This window comes from Pristiophorus japonicus, chromosome 17 (genome assembly GCF_044704955.1).
Source record: "Pristiophorus japonicus isolate sPriJap1 chromosome 17, sPriJap1.hap1, whole genome shotgun sequence".
Classification (NCBI taxonomy): Eukaryota; Metazoa; Chordata; class Chondrichthyes; family Pristiophoridae; genus Pristiophorus; species Pristiophorus japonicus.
In genome coordinates, this window is record NC_091993.1 from 118,782,922 (window position 1) to 118,798,716 (window position 15,795).

General features: G+C 49.3%; 1 protein-coding gene and 1 pseudogene across 1 annotated transcript in view; one reads left to right on the forward strand and one right to left on the reverse strand.

The window, feature by feature from the left end:
* The first annotated feature begins 1,840 nt into the window (after positions 1-1,840).
* LOC139228446 (U2 spliceosomal RNA) lies at positions 1,841-2,042 on the forward strand (annotated as a pseudogene).
* Positions 2,043-9,831: 7,789 nt separating this feature from the next.
* Positions 9,832-15,795, reverse strand: part of ren (renin) — a 77,969-nt gene continuing 72,005 nt past the window's right edge. The window contains exons 8-9 of the mRNA XM_070859219.1: positions 14,007-14,105; positions 9,832-11,725 (exon numbers count right to left, since the gene is read on the reverse strand). Coding sequence (XP_070715320.1) covers positions 11,564-11,725; positions 14,007-14,105 — 261 coding nt within the window. The 3' untranslated portion in view covers positions 9,832-11,563. The remainder of the gene's footprint in view (positions 11,726-14,006; positions 14,106-15,795) is intronic.

The following is a 15,795-nucleotide window of genomic DNA, read 5'->3' on the forward strand; positions in this document are numbered from 1 at the left end:
GTGCAGTGACCCTCGCTGAAGTTGAGGCTGAGTCAGTGAACTATCTCAAACCGTTCTAACCAATATTAACTTCCCTGGATCTTGCAGGGCTCTTACCCGATGACCTATTTCTGTGGCTACTTCAACTGGGCTTGGATTCAAATTTGCGTTCAAAATCCGATTTGAATTTTGCTCCTCTGGGGGGAGATTTCAACCCTGTCTTGCCCAGCGGAAACCAACGGCAAGTGGGCGGGGGCGGGCAGTTAAGCAGCCACCTCCCATTGTTCCAGGCAAGAAGTGAACCGGCGATGTGCTAATGAGGCCCAGGAGTTAAAATAGCCCGGGCCTGATTGCTGCAGCAATGGGTGAGGCTCCAACTCCCCTTGCCACCAACAACCTCAACCAGAATTAGACCCTGATCAAATCTCAAATCAGTTGCTAAGGAGCCCATGCAATCCATCTTGGCTGGATTCAATTGAAGAGCTCAAGAAGACATGCTTGTTTTTTTTCTCCGCATTCGTTCACGGGAAGTGGGCATCGCTGGCAAGGCCGGCATTTATTGCCTGTCCCCAATTGTCCTTGAGAAAGTGGTGGTGAGCCGCCTTCTTGAACCGCTGCAGTCCGTGCTTCTTTGAAGCGGTTTGGTAAAACTGAGTGGCTTGTTGGGCCATTTCTGAGTCAACCATATTTCCGTGGGTCTGGAGTCACATGTTGGCCAGACCAGGTAAGGAAGGCAGATTTCCTACCCTGAAGGACATTAGTGAACCAGATGGATTTTTGTCACAATCCAGATACTAGCTTTTTATTCCAGATTTATTTAATTAACTGAATTTAAATTTCCCTGCTGCCGTTGTGGGATTTGAACTCATTTCTCCGGATCATTAGTCCAGGCCTATCAGTAACATAACCGCCCAGGGCCATAGTTTATTACTGGTTCAAGTTTGGAATTTGAGCCTTGCACTGATGTGACAACACATAATAATGCTAGCACAGAGAGTAAAGAATGGATAAGTCATCGTGCGTGACACACTGCTTTATTCAAAGTCCAAGATCTCTCGAATTACTACTTTGGGTTCACAAAACAAACTTCTAAATAAAATAATCAGAGACTATTGGAAATGAATCTAGAAAGAAAGAAACAACTTAAATAGCGTCTTCAGGATATTTCAAAAGCCCTTCAAGGCCAACAAAGTATTTCGAAGTGTAGCCGCCCGTTGTAACACAAGAAAATTTGGCAGATGGAGTATAATGTTGGAAAGTGTGAGGTCATGCATTTTGGCAGAAAAAAAATCAAAGAGAAAGTTATTATTTAAATGGAGAAAGATTACAAAGTGCCGCAGTACAGCAGGACCTGGGGCTACTTGTGCATGAAACACAAAAGGGTAGTATGCAGGTACAGCAAATGATCAGGAAGGCCAATGGTATGTTGGCCTTTATTGCAAAGGGGATGGAGTATAAAAGCAGGGAAGCCTTGCTGCAGTTATACAGGGTATTGGTGAGGCCACACCTGGAATACTTTTTTTAAATTTCAAAATATACTTTAGTCATACAAAAATTTGTACAGTACATTCAAAAGCAGTTCAGTACATTTAGCTGCGGTCAGCAATCCCATACACTACATTTGGGTGCTGACGGCAGTTCCGTTCGATACATTTCCTTGCTTTTCATTTCAAGTACAATTCGGTACAATACAGGATACATTGTAGTACATTCGACAAATTACATTACATGTGTCACTATACAGTACACGGAATGGGTGACGGTACATTTACATTTTTTCTTTTCAACGTGCATCACGAAATTGTACCTGGAATACTGCTGCAGCAGATGGTAGATTTCAGTGAGGACATCCTTGATGAATATCACTTCTCGGCCTTTTGGCTAAGATCATGCGTAACTGACCTGACAGGGGAGTAACCACCATAACCCCAAGGTGGTTCTCCCTGGATCAGGAAGGTATATGCTTGCTTTTTTGGAAATAGGAGGTGTGTGGGGGGCCTGACCCATCCACCTCCATGGCACGAACCTGGTATTGCAGTACTTCCAGGAACGGTGCAGTGGCTCTAGGCCTTTTGGCTAAGAGCATTGGCGCAGAGTGATCCTTGAATGGGCCCAAGGTGACCTCTGGCGTTTGTGATTTGACAAAGAATTGGAACGATTGGCTACGAATTTCAAAAAAAAAAAAAAAAAAAATCTGTTGATTGGGCATTCATATGCAAATTGAAATTCATATGCAGAAAACTCATTTTTCCAGTTTTGCTGGCTCTGGCCCTTTGGCTTGGGCCAAGCACCAATTGGAGAGAAGAGGAAAATCTGCATGTCGACCGACTATTGGGCGGTGCCGGACTGGCACCACAACAGATTCGGCCAAAATACACATCAAAAGGAGGAATCTGCAACCCGGATGGCGGCCAACCGAACGGCAAACAAGGGCGTCCGAAACACCATCCGAGTGACGGTGAAGAAAGTGGATGGATAGGCAACAATCAACCGGGACCTGTTCGTGAAGAAAATCCTGCTGGGAACATGTGGCATGAAAGTCGTCGAGGACCTCCCGAAGAGAGGTTACTTTGATGTGACCTTCAGAACCGTCATCCTCTGCCTGAAGTTCCTGAAGGGACTGAAGGAGGCGAGTGAACCGCTGCGCTCAGTGCTGACTTGGGAGTCACTGTTCACCCTCCCGTCGCAGAGAAGACGCACTATCACAGTGCAGATGTACAACCCCCACATTCCGGTCATTGATGTGCTGACTTTCCTCGGGGCATGTCGATGGGGCAGGAAACAGCAGCGACTTGAAAGACTTGCACGGGATTTGGATCAGCAAGCGCCAGATCCAGGTCACCATGAAGGTGGACGCCAGCGGAACCATCCTGCACCCCCCCTCCAGCTTCGCCACCGGAGGAAGTCGGGGCTACATGGTGTACGCTGGCCAGCCCAATGTGTGCCGGACCTGCGGGAAGGCAGGCCATGTGGCGGCAAGCTGCAAAACTCTCATCTGCCGAAACTGCAAGAACGAAGGCCACCAGACAAAGGACTGTAAGGAGACCAAGTGCTGCAACCTCTGTGGTCTGGCTGGGCACCTTGACATAAACTGCCCCAAACGCAACTTCAGCTATGCGCAGGCAGCAAAGAACATTGCACCAGAGGAGGAGGAAGCTGAGGAACACAACACTCCAGAGGAGACCCACACCCTCCCCCCAACCAACGCCCTGGGCAAAAAAGCAACCGCCCCCGTGGACTCGGAACAAGTCGGCAAGGAAGAGAAGCCTGCCACGGCGAGCTGCGAGACACCAGCAGCCAGCAGTGAAGCTCTCCCCCATCGCACCGAGTCCAGGAACAGCAGACGATGAAGCGGGATGGGAGACCATCAAGAAAAAGGCCCGCAAGCGTAAGGAGAACAGGCGAGCAAGGGCCCCTGCGGAAAGGACAGGGAAGAGGTGGCTAACAACCTCGACAGACAGCAGCGATGGCAGCTCGTCTGATGAGGAAAGGCGAGAAAAAGCCCCTCATTACCGACACCAAAACAAGAGGCAATACGCCAACCCACAGCCACAGGCGACCGGGAGCAGTGAAGCGACCGGCACAGCCCCGCTCCAGGAACCCGGGAGCAGCGAAGCGCCCAGCACACACGAGCTCCGGAACACCGGGAGCGAAGAAGCGACCAACGCAGACCAGCTCCGGGAGAACGGGAGCAGCGAAGTGCTCAGCACACCTCACCTCCGGAATACCGGGAGCGACGCAGCGATCGAAGCACACCAGCTCGAGACCACCGCGACTGAGGAAAAGAGGGAACCACCAACACCAGGCGAGGACAATGCAGAGGACATATCGGACCTTATAACAGCACTGCAGCAGTCCCCTGGTCGAAACACCCCCACGGCAGAGGATGACGACCACGCCAGCCCAGGTGCAGTAGACTTGTATAATTTAAACCTATGTATGACGGAACTGGCCACTGGGCAGACCTCGGACTTGAAAGACGATTTATTTGAAGTGTAATGTTTGTAACTGTAAACAGTAACTTTAAAATGGATTTAAAAATTGCTACTATTAACGTGCGTAGCATAAAATCCACTACGCGATGTGTTTCCACCTTGGGCTACCTCACCAAGGTCAAAGCGGACCGGCAGTGGTCACGATGGTGGGCCCATGGACCATCCATATGGTCAGGAGGCAATGACTGCCGGGCTCCCGGCCTGGGCATTCTGCTGCGGGGAGGCCACTTCACCATCACCGAAGTTAAGGAGGTGGTGGGCGGCCGCCTCCTCGTAGCAGATGTAATGTACAAAAATTCCCTTCTAAGGCTAATTAACGTGTATGCCTCGCCTCTCAGAAGCGAGTGGTTGGCCCTTTTCCAGCAGCTCCCACTGTTGCTGGCGATGTCCAGGCTGGTCATTCTGGGCGGTGACTTCAACTGCATCATCGATGCGGCTGGACGATCCAGCAGAGCCGACAGCAAACTGGACGCCATGTCCAAACTCCTGATGGATGCGGTAAAAGATGCCAAGCTGTGCGACGTCTTCAGCAACCCTGCAGACGGAGCATCGCTCAGATACACCTGGTCGAGACCAGACGGGTCCGTCCGTTCCAGAATAGACTTCCTGTTTGTGTCCCACACGCTCAAGGTCAGATCCACCGACGTCACGCCGGTGTTCTTCTCTGACCACTGCCTCCTACTGGCCGACTGTCGCCCGCAGGAAAACCAGAAAGTTGGCAGAGGGATATGGAAGCTGAACGTGAAACTGTTGACTCCGGAAAACGTGGAGGAACTCAAGAGGGATTACAAAGGTTGGAGAACCGTAAAACCCCTCTGCAATTCACCGATGCACTGGTGGGAAACAATCAAGATGAACATCAAGAGGTTCTTCATCCTCAAAGTTGTTCAGGAGGCGAGAGGGAAACAGAGGGAATTGTTCCAACTCCAGACGAATATGCAAAACCTGCTCCTGCTGCGGTCGATGGGGGTCGATGTCGCGGAGGAACTCGAAGAGGTGAAGGGCCAGCAAGCCTCGCTCTTTGCCTCAGAGTCCTCCAAGATCATCTTCCGCTCCAGAGTCCGCTCCGTCGAACAGGATGAGACGTGTTCACGTTTCTTCTTCCAAAAAGTACACAGGGGGAGCTCTGTGATCACCAGCCTAAAGGAAAAAGATGGTTCTGTGACGTCTTCGCAGCCTGACATGCAGAGGATCAGCAAATCCTTCTATGCCGGGCTGTACAACGTCAAGCCACAGACCGCGCGGCCTCCCAGTCTTTCCTGTCGTCTATTTCAGAGGTCTTAGACGACAGCGAGCGGGAGAGTCTGGACCACCCACTAACTCTGGACGAGATGACAAAGGCCGTCCGGTCCTTCGAGATGAATAAAACTCCCGGAAGCGATGGGAGTATACGAGGGCATGCTTCTGGCCGGCAGCATGTCAGAATCGATGAGGAAAGGCATCATCACCCTCATCTACAAGCAGAAGGGGGAGAGGGAGGAAATCAAAAACTGGCGGCCCATTTCGCTGCTCAATGTGGACTACAAGATCCTGTCAAAGGTCATCGCCAACAGGGTCAAGTCTGCTTTTGAGCTGGTGATTCACCCGGACCAGACCTGCGCTGTCCCCGGCAGGAAGATCTCTGATAGCCTGGCGCTACTCAGGGATACGATCGCCTACGTGCGGGACAGGAGGGTGGACACCTGCTTAATCAGCTTAGACCAGGAGAAAGCCTTTGACAGGATATCGCACACGTACCTGATGGACGTGCTCTCCAAAATGGGGTTTGGGGAGGGTATCCGCAATTGGATCCAACTTCTCTACACAGACATCAGTAGTGCAGTTCAAATCAATGGGTGGGAAACTGAAAGCTTTCCGATCAGATCTGGAGTCAGGCAAGGCTATCCTCTCTCGTCTGTCCTGTTTGTGTGTTGTATCGAGCCCTTTGCCGAGTCCATCAGGAAGGATGCGGGCATTAGAGGGGTGACGATCCCAGGCAGCGGAGGTGCTCAGGTCAAGACCTCCCTGTACGTGGACGACGTGGCCATCTTTTGCTCGGATCCGCAGTCGGTCCGCAGATTGCTGACAATCTGTGACCAGTTTGAACTGGCCTTGGGAGTGAAGGTCAATCGCAGAAAAAGCGGAGCCATGTTCTTTGACAACTGGGCCGACCGATCCTTTATTCCCTTCACCGTTAAGCCAGATTACCTGAAGGTGTTGGGAATATGGTTCAGAGCGGACGGGGCGTGCGCCAAAAACTGGGAAGAGCGTATCGCCAAAGTGAAGCAAAAACTGGGATGGTGGAAGCTGCACTCCCTCTCCATGGCAGGAAAGAACCTGATCATCAGGAGTGAGGTGCTCTCGGGGTTGCTGCACGTGGCACAGGTCTGGCCCATCTCTCGCTCCTGTGCCGCGGCAGTCACCCGGGCCGTCTTCCACATTGTCTGGAGGTCCAAAATGGAACGTGTCCGCAGAGACACAATGTACAAATCTCTGGACAGCGGAGGAAAGGATGTTCCGAACGTGGCCCTCATCCTGATGGCCACCTTTGTGTGCAGCTGCATCAAGCTGTGCACAGACCCCCAGTACGCAAACATCAAGTGTCACTACGTGCAGAGGTTCTACCTGTCCCCTTTGTGCGAAGGATGGGCCTGGTCACGCTGCCGCAAAACGCCCCCACCAGCTGGACCATGCCTGTCCACCTGTCTTTCGTGGAAAAGTTTTTCACAAAAAAACCCTTTGACCACAAAGCCATAAAACAGTGGGTCAGCACGTAAGGTCCTGGACGCCCTACGAAAGAAGGAGAGGGTGGACCCTGTTGGGTGGTTCCCTGAGCGGACTGTCGAACTCGTTTGGCAGAACGTCTCATTGCCAGAGCTTTCACACAAGCACCAAGACATAGCTTGGTTGGCGGTGAGGAGGGCCTTACCCGTCAGAGCGTTCATGCACAGCTGACATCTCAGCAGCACGGCACGGTGTCCCCGAGTCGGCTACGGGGCGGACGAGACTGTCACCCATCTCCTTCAGGATTGCGCCTTCGCAAGGCAGGTTTGGAAGGAGATGCAGTGGTTGCTGTCGAGGTTCATCCCGAGCAGCTCCGTAACACAGGACTCTGTGCTCTACGGACTGTTCCAGGGACACACACCGAGACAGACATCACCTGCTGCTGGAGGGCCATCAACTCGGTCAAAGACGCTCTTTGGTCTTGCCGAAACTTGCTGGTCTTCCAGAGCAAGGAGATGTCCACGTCTGCGTGTTGCAGACTGGCGCAATCCAAGATCCAGGATTACGTGCTGAGGGACGCGCTTAAAATTGGTGCAGTCGCCGCAAAGGCACGGTGGGGAAGGGCCACAGTTTAAAGCCCTTCTGCCACGGTAAACCCAGGGGCTGGAATCAGTACAAAACTCCCCTCGGGCCGTACTTGTAACTTCTTTTTTGTGTACATGGAGCACCATGATCTGTAAACACCTATGTAGTGCCATGTATAATGCAAGGTCTGTTTCATAATGCACGTTGAAAAGAAAAATGTAAATGTACCGTCACCCATTCCGTGTACTGTATAGTGACACATGTAATGTAATTTGTCAAATGTACTACAATGTATCCCGTATTGTACCGAATTGTACTTGAAATGAAAAGCAAGGAAATGTATCGAACGGAACTGCCGTCAGCACCCAAATGTAGTGTATGGGATTGCTGACCGCAGCTAAATGTACTGAACTGCTTTTGAATGTACTGTACAAATTTTTATATGAATAAAGTAGATTTTGAAATTTAAAAAAAGCAAAGCCTTTATACAAGGTATTGGTGAGGCCACACCTGGAATACTGCGTGCAGTTTTGGTTTCCATATTTAGGAAAGGATATACTTGTTATGGAGGCAGTTCAGAGAAGGTTCACTAGGTTGATTCCGGGGATGAGAGGGTTGACTTATGAGGAAAGGTTGAGTAGGTTGGGCCTCTACTCATTGGAATTCGGAAGAATGAGAGGTGATCTTATCAAAACCTATAAGATTATGAGGGGGCTTGACAAGGTGGATGCAGAGAGGATGTTTCCACTGATGGGGGAGACTAGAACTAGAGGGCACGATCTTAGAATAAGGGGCTGCCCATTTAAAACAGAGATGAGGAGAAATTTCTTCTCTCGGAGGGTTGTTAATCTGTGGAATTCGCTGCCTCAGAAAGCTGTGGAAGCTGGGACATTGAATAAATTTAAGACAGAAATAGACAGTTTCTTAAACGATAAGGGGTTATGAGGAGCGGGCAGGGAAGTGGAGCTGAGTCCATGATCAGATCAGCCATGATCTTATTGAATGGCAGAGCAGGCTCGAGGGGCCGTATGGCCTACTCTTGCTCCTATTTCTTATGTTCTTATGTTCTTAAAAAACAGCCGCCAATTTGTGCACAGCAGGATCCCACCAAACAGCACGTGGATACTGACCGGGTAACCTGTTTTAGTGATGTCGGCCGCAGTGTGAATCTAAACATGGACATCACAAGACCTCCCCTTGCTCTTTTTTGAAACAGTACTGTAGGATCTTTTACATCCACCCAAGAGGGCAGACGGGGCCTTGGTTTTACGTCTCAGCTAAAGGACGGCACCTCCGACAGTGCAGGGCTCCCTCAGCACTGCACTGGGGAGTGTCAGCCTGGATTATGTACTCAATTATCTGGAACGCGACTGGAACTTACAACTTTCTGACCTTGAGGGGAAGTTACTGCCCTGAGCCAAGGTCGTCACCCTGAAAAGAAATGCCTAAAAATAAAACGCTGATATATTAAAAGAAAATAGGGTAAAGGTTATGTTCATGTTGATGAAACACAACTCTCTTTGAAAAAAAATTGTTATTTTGGTTTATATAGCTCAGTGTGGGATGTGATCTCTCGACCACTGTGGCCTCTGGCTATCTGTACACACAAATCCACTGTCAATCACAGTAATGTGGGGGGAGGAGCATTCTGCTGGCTAACCCAGTTAGATAGCTGCTGACTATTATATGATCACCATGATCGAAAGCCTGTATTTCTGAGCACAGTTTGGTGTCAACACAATCGTCACCGACTGAGTATTTAGAATTTGAAATACTTGTAGATAAGAGAACAGCAACGCGTGTGTGTGCATTTGAGAGAATGTGTGTGGGAGAGAGAGATTGGGATGGGGGGTGTGGGCCGAAGTATATTCAAACTGTGCAGCTCTGTGACTGTGGAATGTGCTCATTAGTAAGCAGGCCCTGCCGGATTTTACCAGTCACTTACCTGCTGTGTTTTGAAGTTCCTGGGTTTATATTCCTTTGGAGTTTTTGTTCACTAGCAGTTTGATTCAGGCTCATCCAGCAATAAACCTTGAAATAATCTACCTTTCTCATATAAGAGCTATTAAACAATCAACTGACTCAATATCTAGGGTACGGTAGCATAGTGGTTATGTCATTGGACTAGTAATCCAGAGGCCTGAACTAATAATTCAGAAACATGGGTTCAAATCCCACCACGGCAGCTGGGGAATTTAAATTCAGTTAATTAAATAAATCTGGAATCAAAAGCTAGTATCAATAAAGGTAATCATGAAACTAGTGAGCGCAGTGCAATCTTACTTGCTGCCGCTAAACCTTCACTGAATTTGGCAAACAGGCGCCGATGGCGCGGTGCTCGGACGGGAGACGCTTAGCGCTCCGTTAGTGACTCTCTGGGTTGCTAACCAACCAAATTCATTGGTTCAGGCACATTGTTGGGGGAACCCTTACTCTGCATCGAGCTGTGGAATACCTGACCGGGGCAGAGACTGATGCTGACACTGGGTGCCCGAAATGGAAAATGTTCCGGTCCACAACATTAACATAAAATGAGCACAAAAAAAAAATTGCATCTTGCATACTCAGGTTGGAGGATCTTTTAATATAATAGAAGTACAGGTTGGCATGCTGTTGATATTCTACCATTTGATATCACTAGCTATCAAATTTAGCAACTACAATCATGCGGAGGATGTCCAGGGATAGATCTTGATAACTCGTGCAGTATTATTTTCATTTTAGTTCGTTGAATCGAAGATTGGCACACGAGTCTGACTGGATGCTTTCCTTAGCAAAGGCAATAGAGGCAAAGAGTATTCGCTCGTCTAACAGAGGAGCCGGACACGTGTTGGGTTGAGAATGGGACGGTCACTAAAGGCACTAAATTAATAAAGCGTATCCAGCCAACATGTTGTGGGCCAGGCTTGTTGGACCAGCTGGTCTTTTCGTGCCCGTCAATTTTGTATGGATCGCATCGAGGTAATCAGTTACTGAATGGGTTACAACGGTTCCTGTGGCAGAGGAGGGGAGGAAGAGTCTGAGGGAAAACAGGCCCCGTCTGAACAGGGGAGATGTGAGGACGGATGAATATTCAGCCATTTTGCTTCATTATCTTTTTGGATTGGAGTATTTGTCGAACCTTCCCGTTGGCGGTTTTTAGGATTTTTAAAGGAACTGATAAGTTCGAGAAAAACTTTTACCGCTGTTGGGGGAGGCTAAGAGAACAAAAACAACCACGTATTTATATAGCACCTTTAACGTAGTGGAACATCCCAAGGCGCTTCGCAGGAGTATTTTGAGACAAAAAAAATTTGACACCCAGCAGCATAAGTAGAAATCAGAGCAGGTGACCAAATGCTTGGTCAAAGAGGTACCTTTTAAGGAGTGTCTTAAAGGGACAAAGAGAGAGTAGAGAGGCAGAGAGGTTTAGGCAGGGCGTTCCAGAGCTTAGGGCTCAAGCAACTGAAGGCACGGCCACCGATGGTTGAGCGATTATAATCAGGAATGCTCAAGAGGGCAGAATTAGGGGAGCGCAGACATCTCGTGGGTTGTGAGGCTGAAAGAGATTACAGAGATAGGGAGGGGCGAGTCCATGGAGGGATTTGTAAACAAGGATGAGAATTTTGAAATCGAGGCGTCGCTAAACCGGGAGCCAATGTAGGTCAGCGAGCACAGGGGTGATGGATGAGCGGGACTTGGTGCGAGTTAGGACACGAGTTAAGAGAAGAGGGCATAACCTTAAAATTGGAGCAAGGCCATTCAAGAGAGAAGTTAGGAAGCACTTCTTCACACAAAGGGTGGTAGAGGTATGGAACTCTCTCCCACAAACAGCAGTGGATGCTAGCTCAATTGATCGTTTTAAACCCAGGATCGTTAGGTTTTTGCTAGCCAATGGGTATTAAGGGATTATGGAGCCAAGGCAGGTAAATGGAGAGAGGGTACAGATCAGCCATGATCTCATTGAATGGGGGAACCAGGATCGAGCGGCCTTTCCTAAGTTCCAATGACTCATGTTCCCATGGAGATTAAATGAATAGAGAAGAATGATAATGCAGACTGTGCATGGCCTATGGAAGGTGTTGAATGGCTTTTCCTTGTTCTATTCCTGCTTTTTCTGATCTAATTCGATGATTCCAAACCTAATACCGAGCGTCGCTCACACTGACAATGGGATGCCGGATATAAAAGCTGCTGGTCTGGTCTGATTGAGCCCAAATTGGAAAGGAAGCCCAATGCTGGAGAAGGTTGCCGTAACTGGGGAGTGAGCCACGTTTTTGCCAAAAGAAAGCACAAACCATGCAGTCCAGTACATGTCTGGCTCAAACTGCCGTGGCAAAGCCTATTCTTTTGTTCTTGTAGTCAAACTCGGTGTAATAGCGACCAATAAAGCTGGCACCCAGGATCCAGAGTGGACCAGCGGGTGGGGGGATGTCTAGACCAGTGAATGTAACCGTGCAGACGTCTTCTCCAAACTGGGATTCCTGCAAACAATGAGAGACAGAGGTTAGTCCCGACGTCTCCCAGAGCACGAACACTCGTACAGCTGGACTTTTAAAAAAAAACTCACAGTCTCTTTAACCACACCAGAAACTATTTACAATAACGTGCGTGTCAGTTTGTCTATCAATCTCCTCCTCAAAAGGAAAAGCTCACGACATTCCCATGTTTAGCAACAGACTTCTACACATAACACAGTCTGGAACTCATGCTTCAGGACCACAATCATGGTGACTGGAAAATGCCCAAGGCTTCCATCAACATCAATGGATCAGAACTTTACACTTTTCTACACTTGGACAAAGCCAAGACGTGGGGGTAATCTGGTTTATAAGATAACGAAGGGAATAGATTTCTGTTCCAGTTGCCGATTCGGTCCAATTAAATAGATTAGGGAGGGCACAGGGTCACAGCTTTAGGTTGTACAAGGACAGATTTAGGTTATTCATCAGGAGCATTGTTCTAGATAAGCTGCCTCTCCAATGTTAGGTTTCGCGCATGTGCGCTACTGCGATTGGGCCGCGCAAGCCCCTTAAAGGGAGCCGCGCACCCTTTAAAAAAAACATAAGCGGAAACATTAGGCAGGAGGTGGTTCTTTTCCCAGAGAATAGTGAACCTCTGGAACAGTGGACACAGATTCGCTGAGTTCCTTCAAGCGAGACCTGCACCTGTTTCTGGCTGGAGCGGAGATCTCCTCTTACAACACATAGGAAATATAGGGAATTCAGGGCCGCAGTGATCTCCTGGACTAGTTTCGATTTGCTAAATGGGTGGGAGAGGAATTGCGCAGATTTTTCTTCCCCTCCCCCCATGTAGGCCTGGGTTTTGGATCTGTTTTTCCGCCTCTCCCAGGAGATCACGTGGTTTTGGGTGGGGTGGAGAGTGGACACAAGGTTTTACAATTGAATGGGACAGGTTGGATGAACCAAAGGATTTTTACCAGTCCGTTATTGTTCGTATATTTAGAATCATAGGGGCCAAAATTGCCCTGCCCACTCCCCTGCCGAAAGTGCGGTGCACCTAATGTGTTTAGACTGTTTTTACCCCAGCGGTAGATGTGGTGGCCTCTTGCGCGAAATTCCACTCTTTGGCTTTATTTTCTCGAACGGCCCGGAAGTCGGTCATAACGGGGCCAGAAGTACAGCAGAGAGCGGAAGTTCGGTGAGTAGAGGGGCGGAAGTGGGGGGTGGGGGTCTGGGTATCCGCCGCTGTCACTCCTCAGCGTAGCGTTGATGACATCGTCGCGCTGGCGCGTCACCACGTCTCTCCCCTTCACTTAAAGGGGAGGGCCTCTGCGAGCTCTGAGATTCTTCTCGTTAAGTCCACTGGGTCACCAGGGAGGGTTTTGGCCGGACCAGCGGCCTGGCCCTAAAACGGGGTGCCAGGCTGCCTGTTGGCGGCCCGGCCGAACCCGGGATGGAGGAGGGGGGGGGGGGGGGGCAAAATTGTCGGCCCCGACATAGTACTTGGCCGACAAAAAAGAAATGGTGGACGCGGCAGTGCGTCCTCCCCTTTAATGGCAGTCGCACCACCATTTTAGAAGCACTTCAAGCACAGCACACCGACAGAAAAAGCTGTCGGTGGCACCAAGCGGCGGGAGCAAGCTTTTCTGTGTGGAATTTCGCGTACGGGGTTTGGGGGGGGGGGGGGTGGGTGGGCACATCGGTGGTGCGTGCTCTGAAGTCACACTTAGGACGGATCGGCAGCAGCGGAGCAGTAGTGGGGGAGGGGGAGTGGGTCACCGCTGGGGTACCGTAAGAGCAGAATTTTCAAAATGGCGGCCATTCGATGAAAAGATCAGCGGTCGTTCCACTCCGCAGCGCGGCTGGCGATTTCCGGCGGTAACAGGCCTTACGGGAAGGGGCAATTTCGGCCCCATAGCTTCATAGAATGGTTACAGTATGGAAGAAGGCCCCTCGGCCCCTCGAGCCCATGCCGGCTCGCTGCAAGAACACTTCAGCTAGTCCCACTCCCCACGCCCTTTCCCCGTAGCCCTGCAAATATTTTTCCCCTCAGGTGCTTATCCAACTCCCTTTTGAAAGCCACAATTGAGCCTGCCTCAACCCACCCTTTCAGGCAGCGCATTCCAGATCCTAACCACTCACTGCAGGACCCCAGCATCCATAGAATGACAGAGCACATACAGAAGACCACCCACCCTCCCTCACCACCAGCATCATTAAAATGAACAGAACGCACAAAAATACACACACACACACACACAAACTCTCAACCCCCTTACCCCGCACCATAATTGCAGCTCACCCTCATAATGTAGTCTTCGCCCTTTAGTATGTAGTCTCTTCCTCCCAGGTTGAAAGAAATGTGAGGCAAGAGACGAATTTTGTCACAGTTCACGATGTACTGCATGGAAAAGAGGCAAGATGAGAGGGCAGGAATAAGAAAGAGACAGTCAGCACATCCAATTCTCCCAATTATTTAGGTCAGTGTACAAGATCTAGGCCATTTTCCTCTTAAGAACATAAGAAATAGGAGCAGGAGTAGGCTATACGGCCCCTCGAGCCTGCTCCACCATTCAATAAGATCATGGCTGATCTGATCTTGGCCTCAACTCCACTTTCCTGCCCGCTCCCCATAACCCTTGACTCCCCTATCTCTCTATCACAGCCTTGCATATATTCAATGACCCAGCTTCCACAGCCTTCTGTGGTAGAGAATTCCAAAGATTCACGACCCTCTCAGAGAGGAAATTCCTCCTCATCTCCATCTTAAATGGGCGACCCTTTATTCTGAAACTATGCCCCCTAGTTCTTGATACCCCCACGAGAGGAAGCATCCTCTCAGCATCTACCTTATCCAGCCCCCTCAGAATCTTATATGTTTCAATAAGATCACCTCTCATTCTTCTAAACTCCACTGGGTACAGGCCCAACCTGCTCAACCTTTCCTCATAAGACAATCCCTTCATCCCAGAAATCAACCTAGTGAAGCTTCTCTGAACTGTCTCCAATGCAAATATATCCCTCCTTAAATAAAGAGAATGAAACTGTATGCAGTACTCTAGGTGTGGCCTCACCAACGCCCTGTACAGTTGTAGCAAGACTTCCCTATTTTTATACTCATCCCCTTTGCAATAAAGCCCAAAATTCCATTTGCCTTCCTGATTATTTGCTGTACCTGCAGGCTAACTCTTTGTGTTTCATGTACGAGGACCCTCTGTACCGTAGCATTTTGTAGTCTCTCTCCATTTAAATAATGATTTCATTTTTCTATTCCTCCTACCAAAATGGATAACCTCACATTTTCCCACATTATACTCCATCTGCCAAATGTTTTGCCCATTCTCTTAACCTATCCATATCCCTTTCCAGACCCTTTGTGTCCTCCTCACAACTCGCTTTCCCAGCTATCTTTGTATCGTCAGCAAATTTGGCTACAATACACTCGGTCCCTTCATCCAAGTCATTAATATAGATTGTAAATAGTTGAGGCCCCAGCACTGATCCCTGTTGCGACCCAGCTTCCTCCTGCATTGACACCAACCCTGGCTCCCTCTACTCTCTATCGATGTTTAGCATTTTTATCCGTTCATGGGATGTGGGCGTCGCTGGCAAGGCCAGCATATATTGCCCATCCCTAATTACTCTCGAGCTGTACCTCCATTTTGAATGCTGCATCTTAATCTCCATCTTATTACAGCGGGTGGCCGTCTGTTCCACAAATTAACAACTGTTAATTCTGATTAAGCACTTACTCTTCAAGTCGTTTAACGTTCCTTTGTTTTGTAATCAGGCACCCGAGTTATATTCTGGTTCAACACAGGATAATTTGACAAGGTCTGTCCCCTGACACTGTGAAAGACACAATGTTGGTGCTCCTTTTACAATAAATGCGGCAGTAGCTCCCTCTGCTGTGGCTCAGTGGGTAGCACTCTCACCTCTGAGGGTTGTGGGTTCAAGTCCTGCTCCAGGGACTTGAGCACAAAAATCTAGACTGACACTAGAGTGCAGTGCTGAGGGAGTGCTGCACTGTTGGAGGTGCCGTCTTTCGGATGAGACGTTAAACCGAGGTCTCCATCTGCCATCTCAGATGG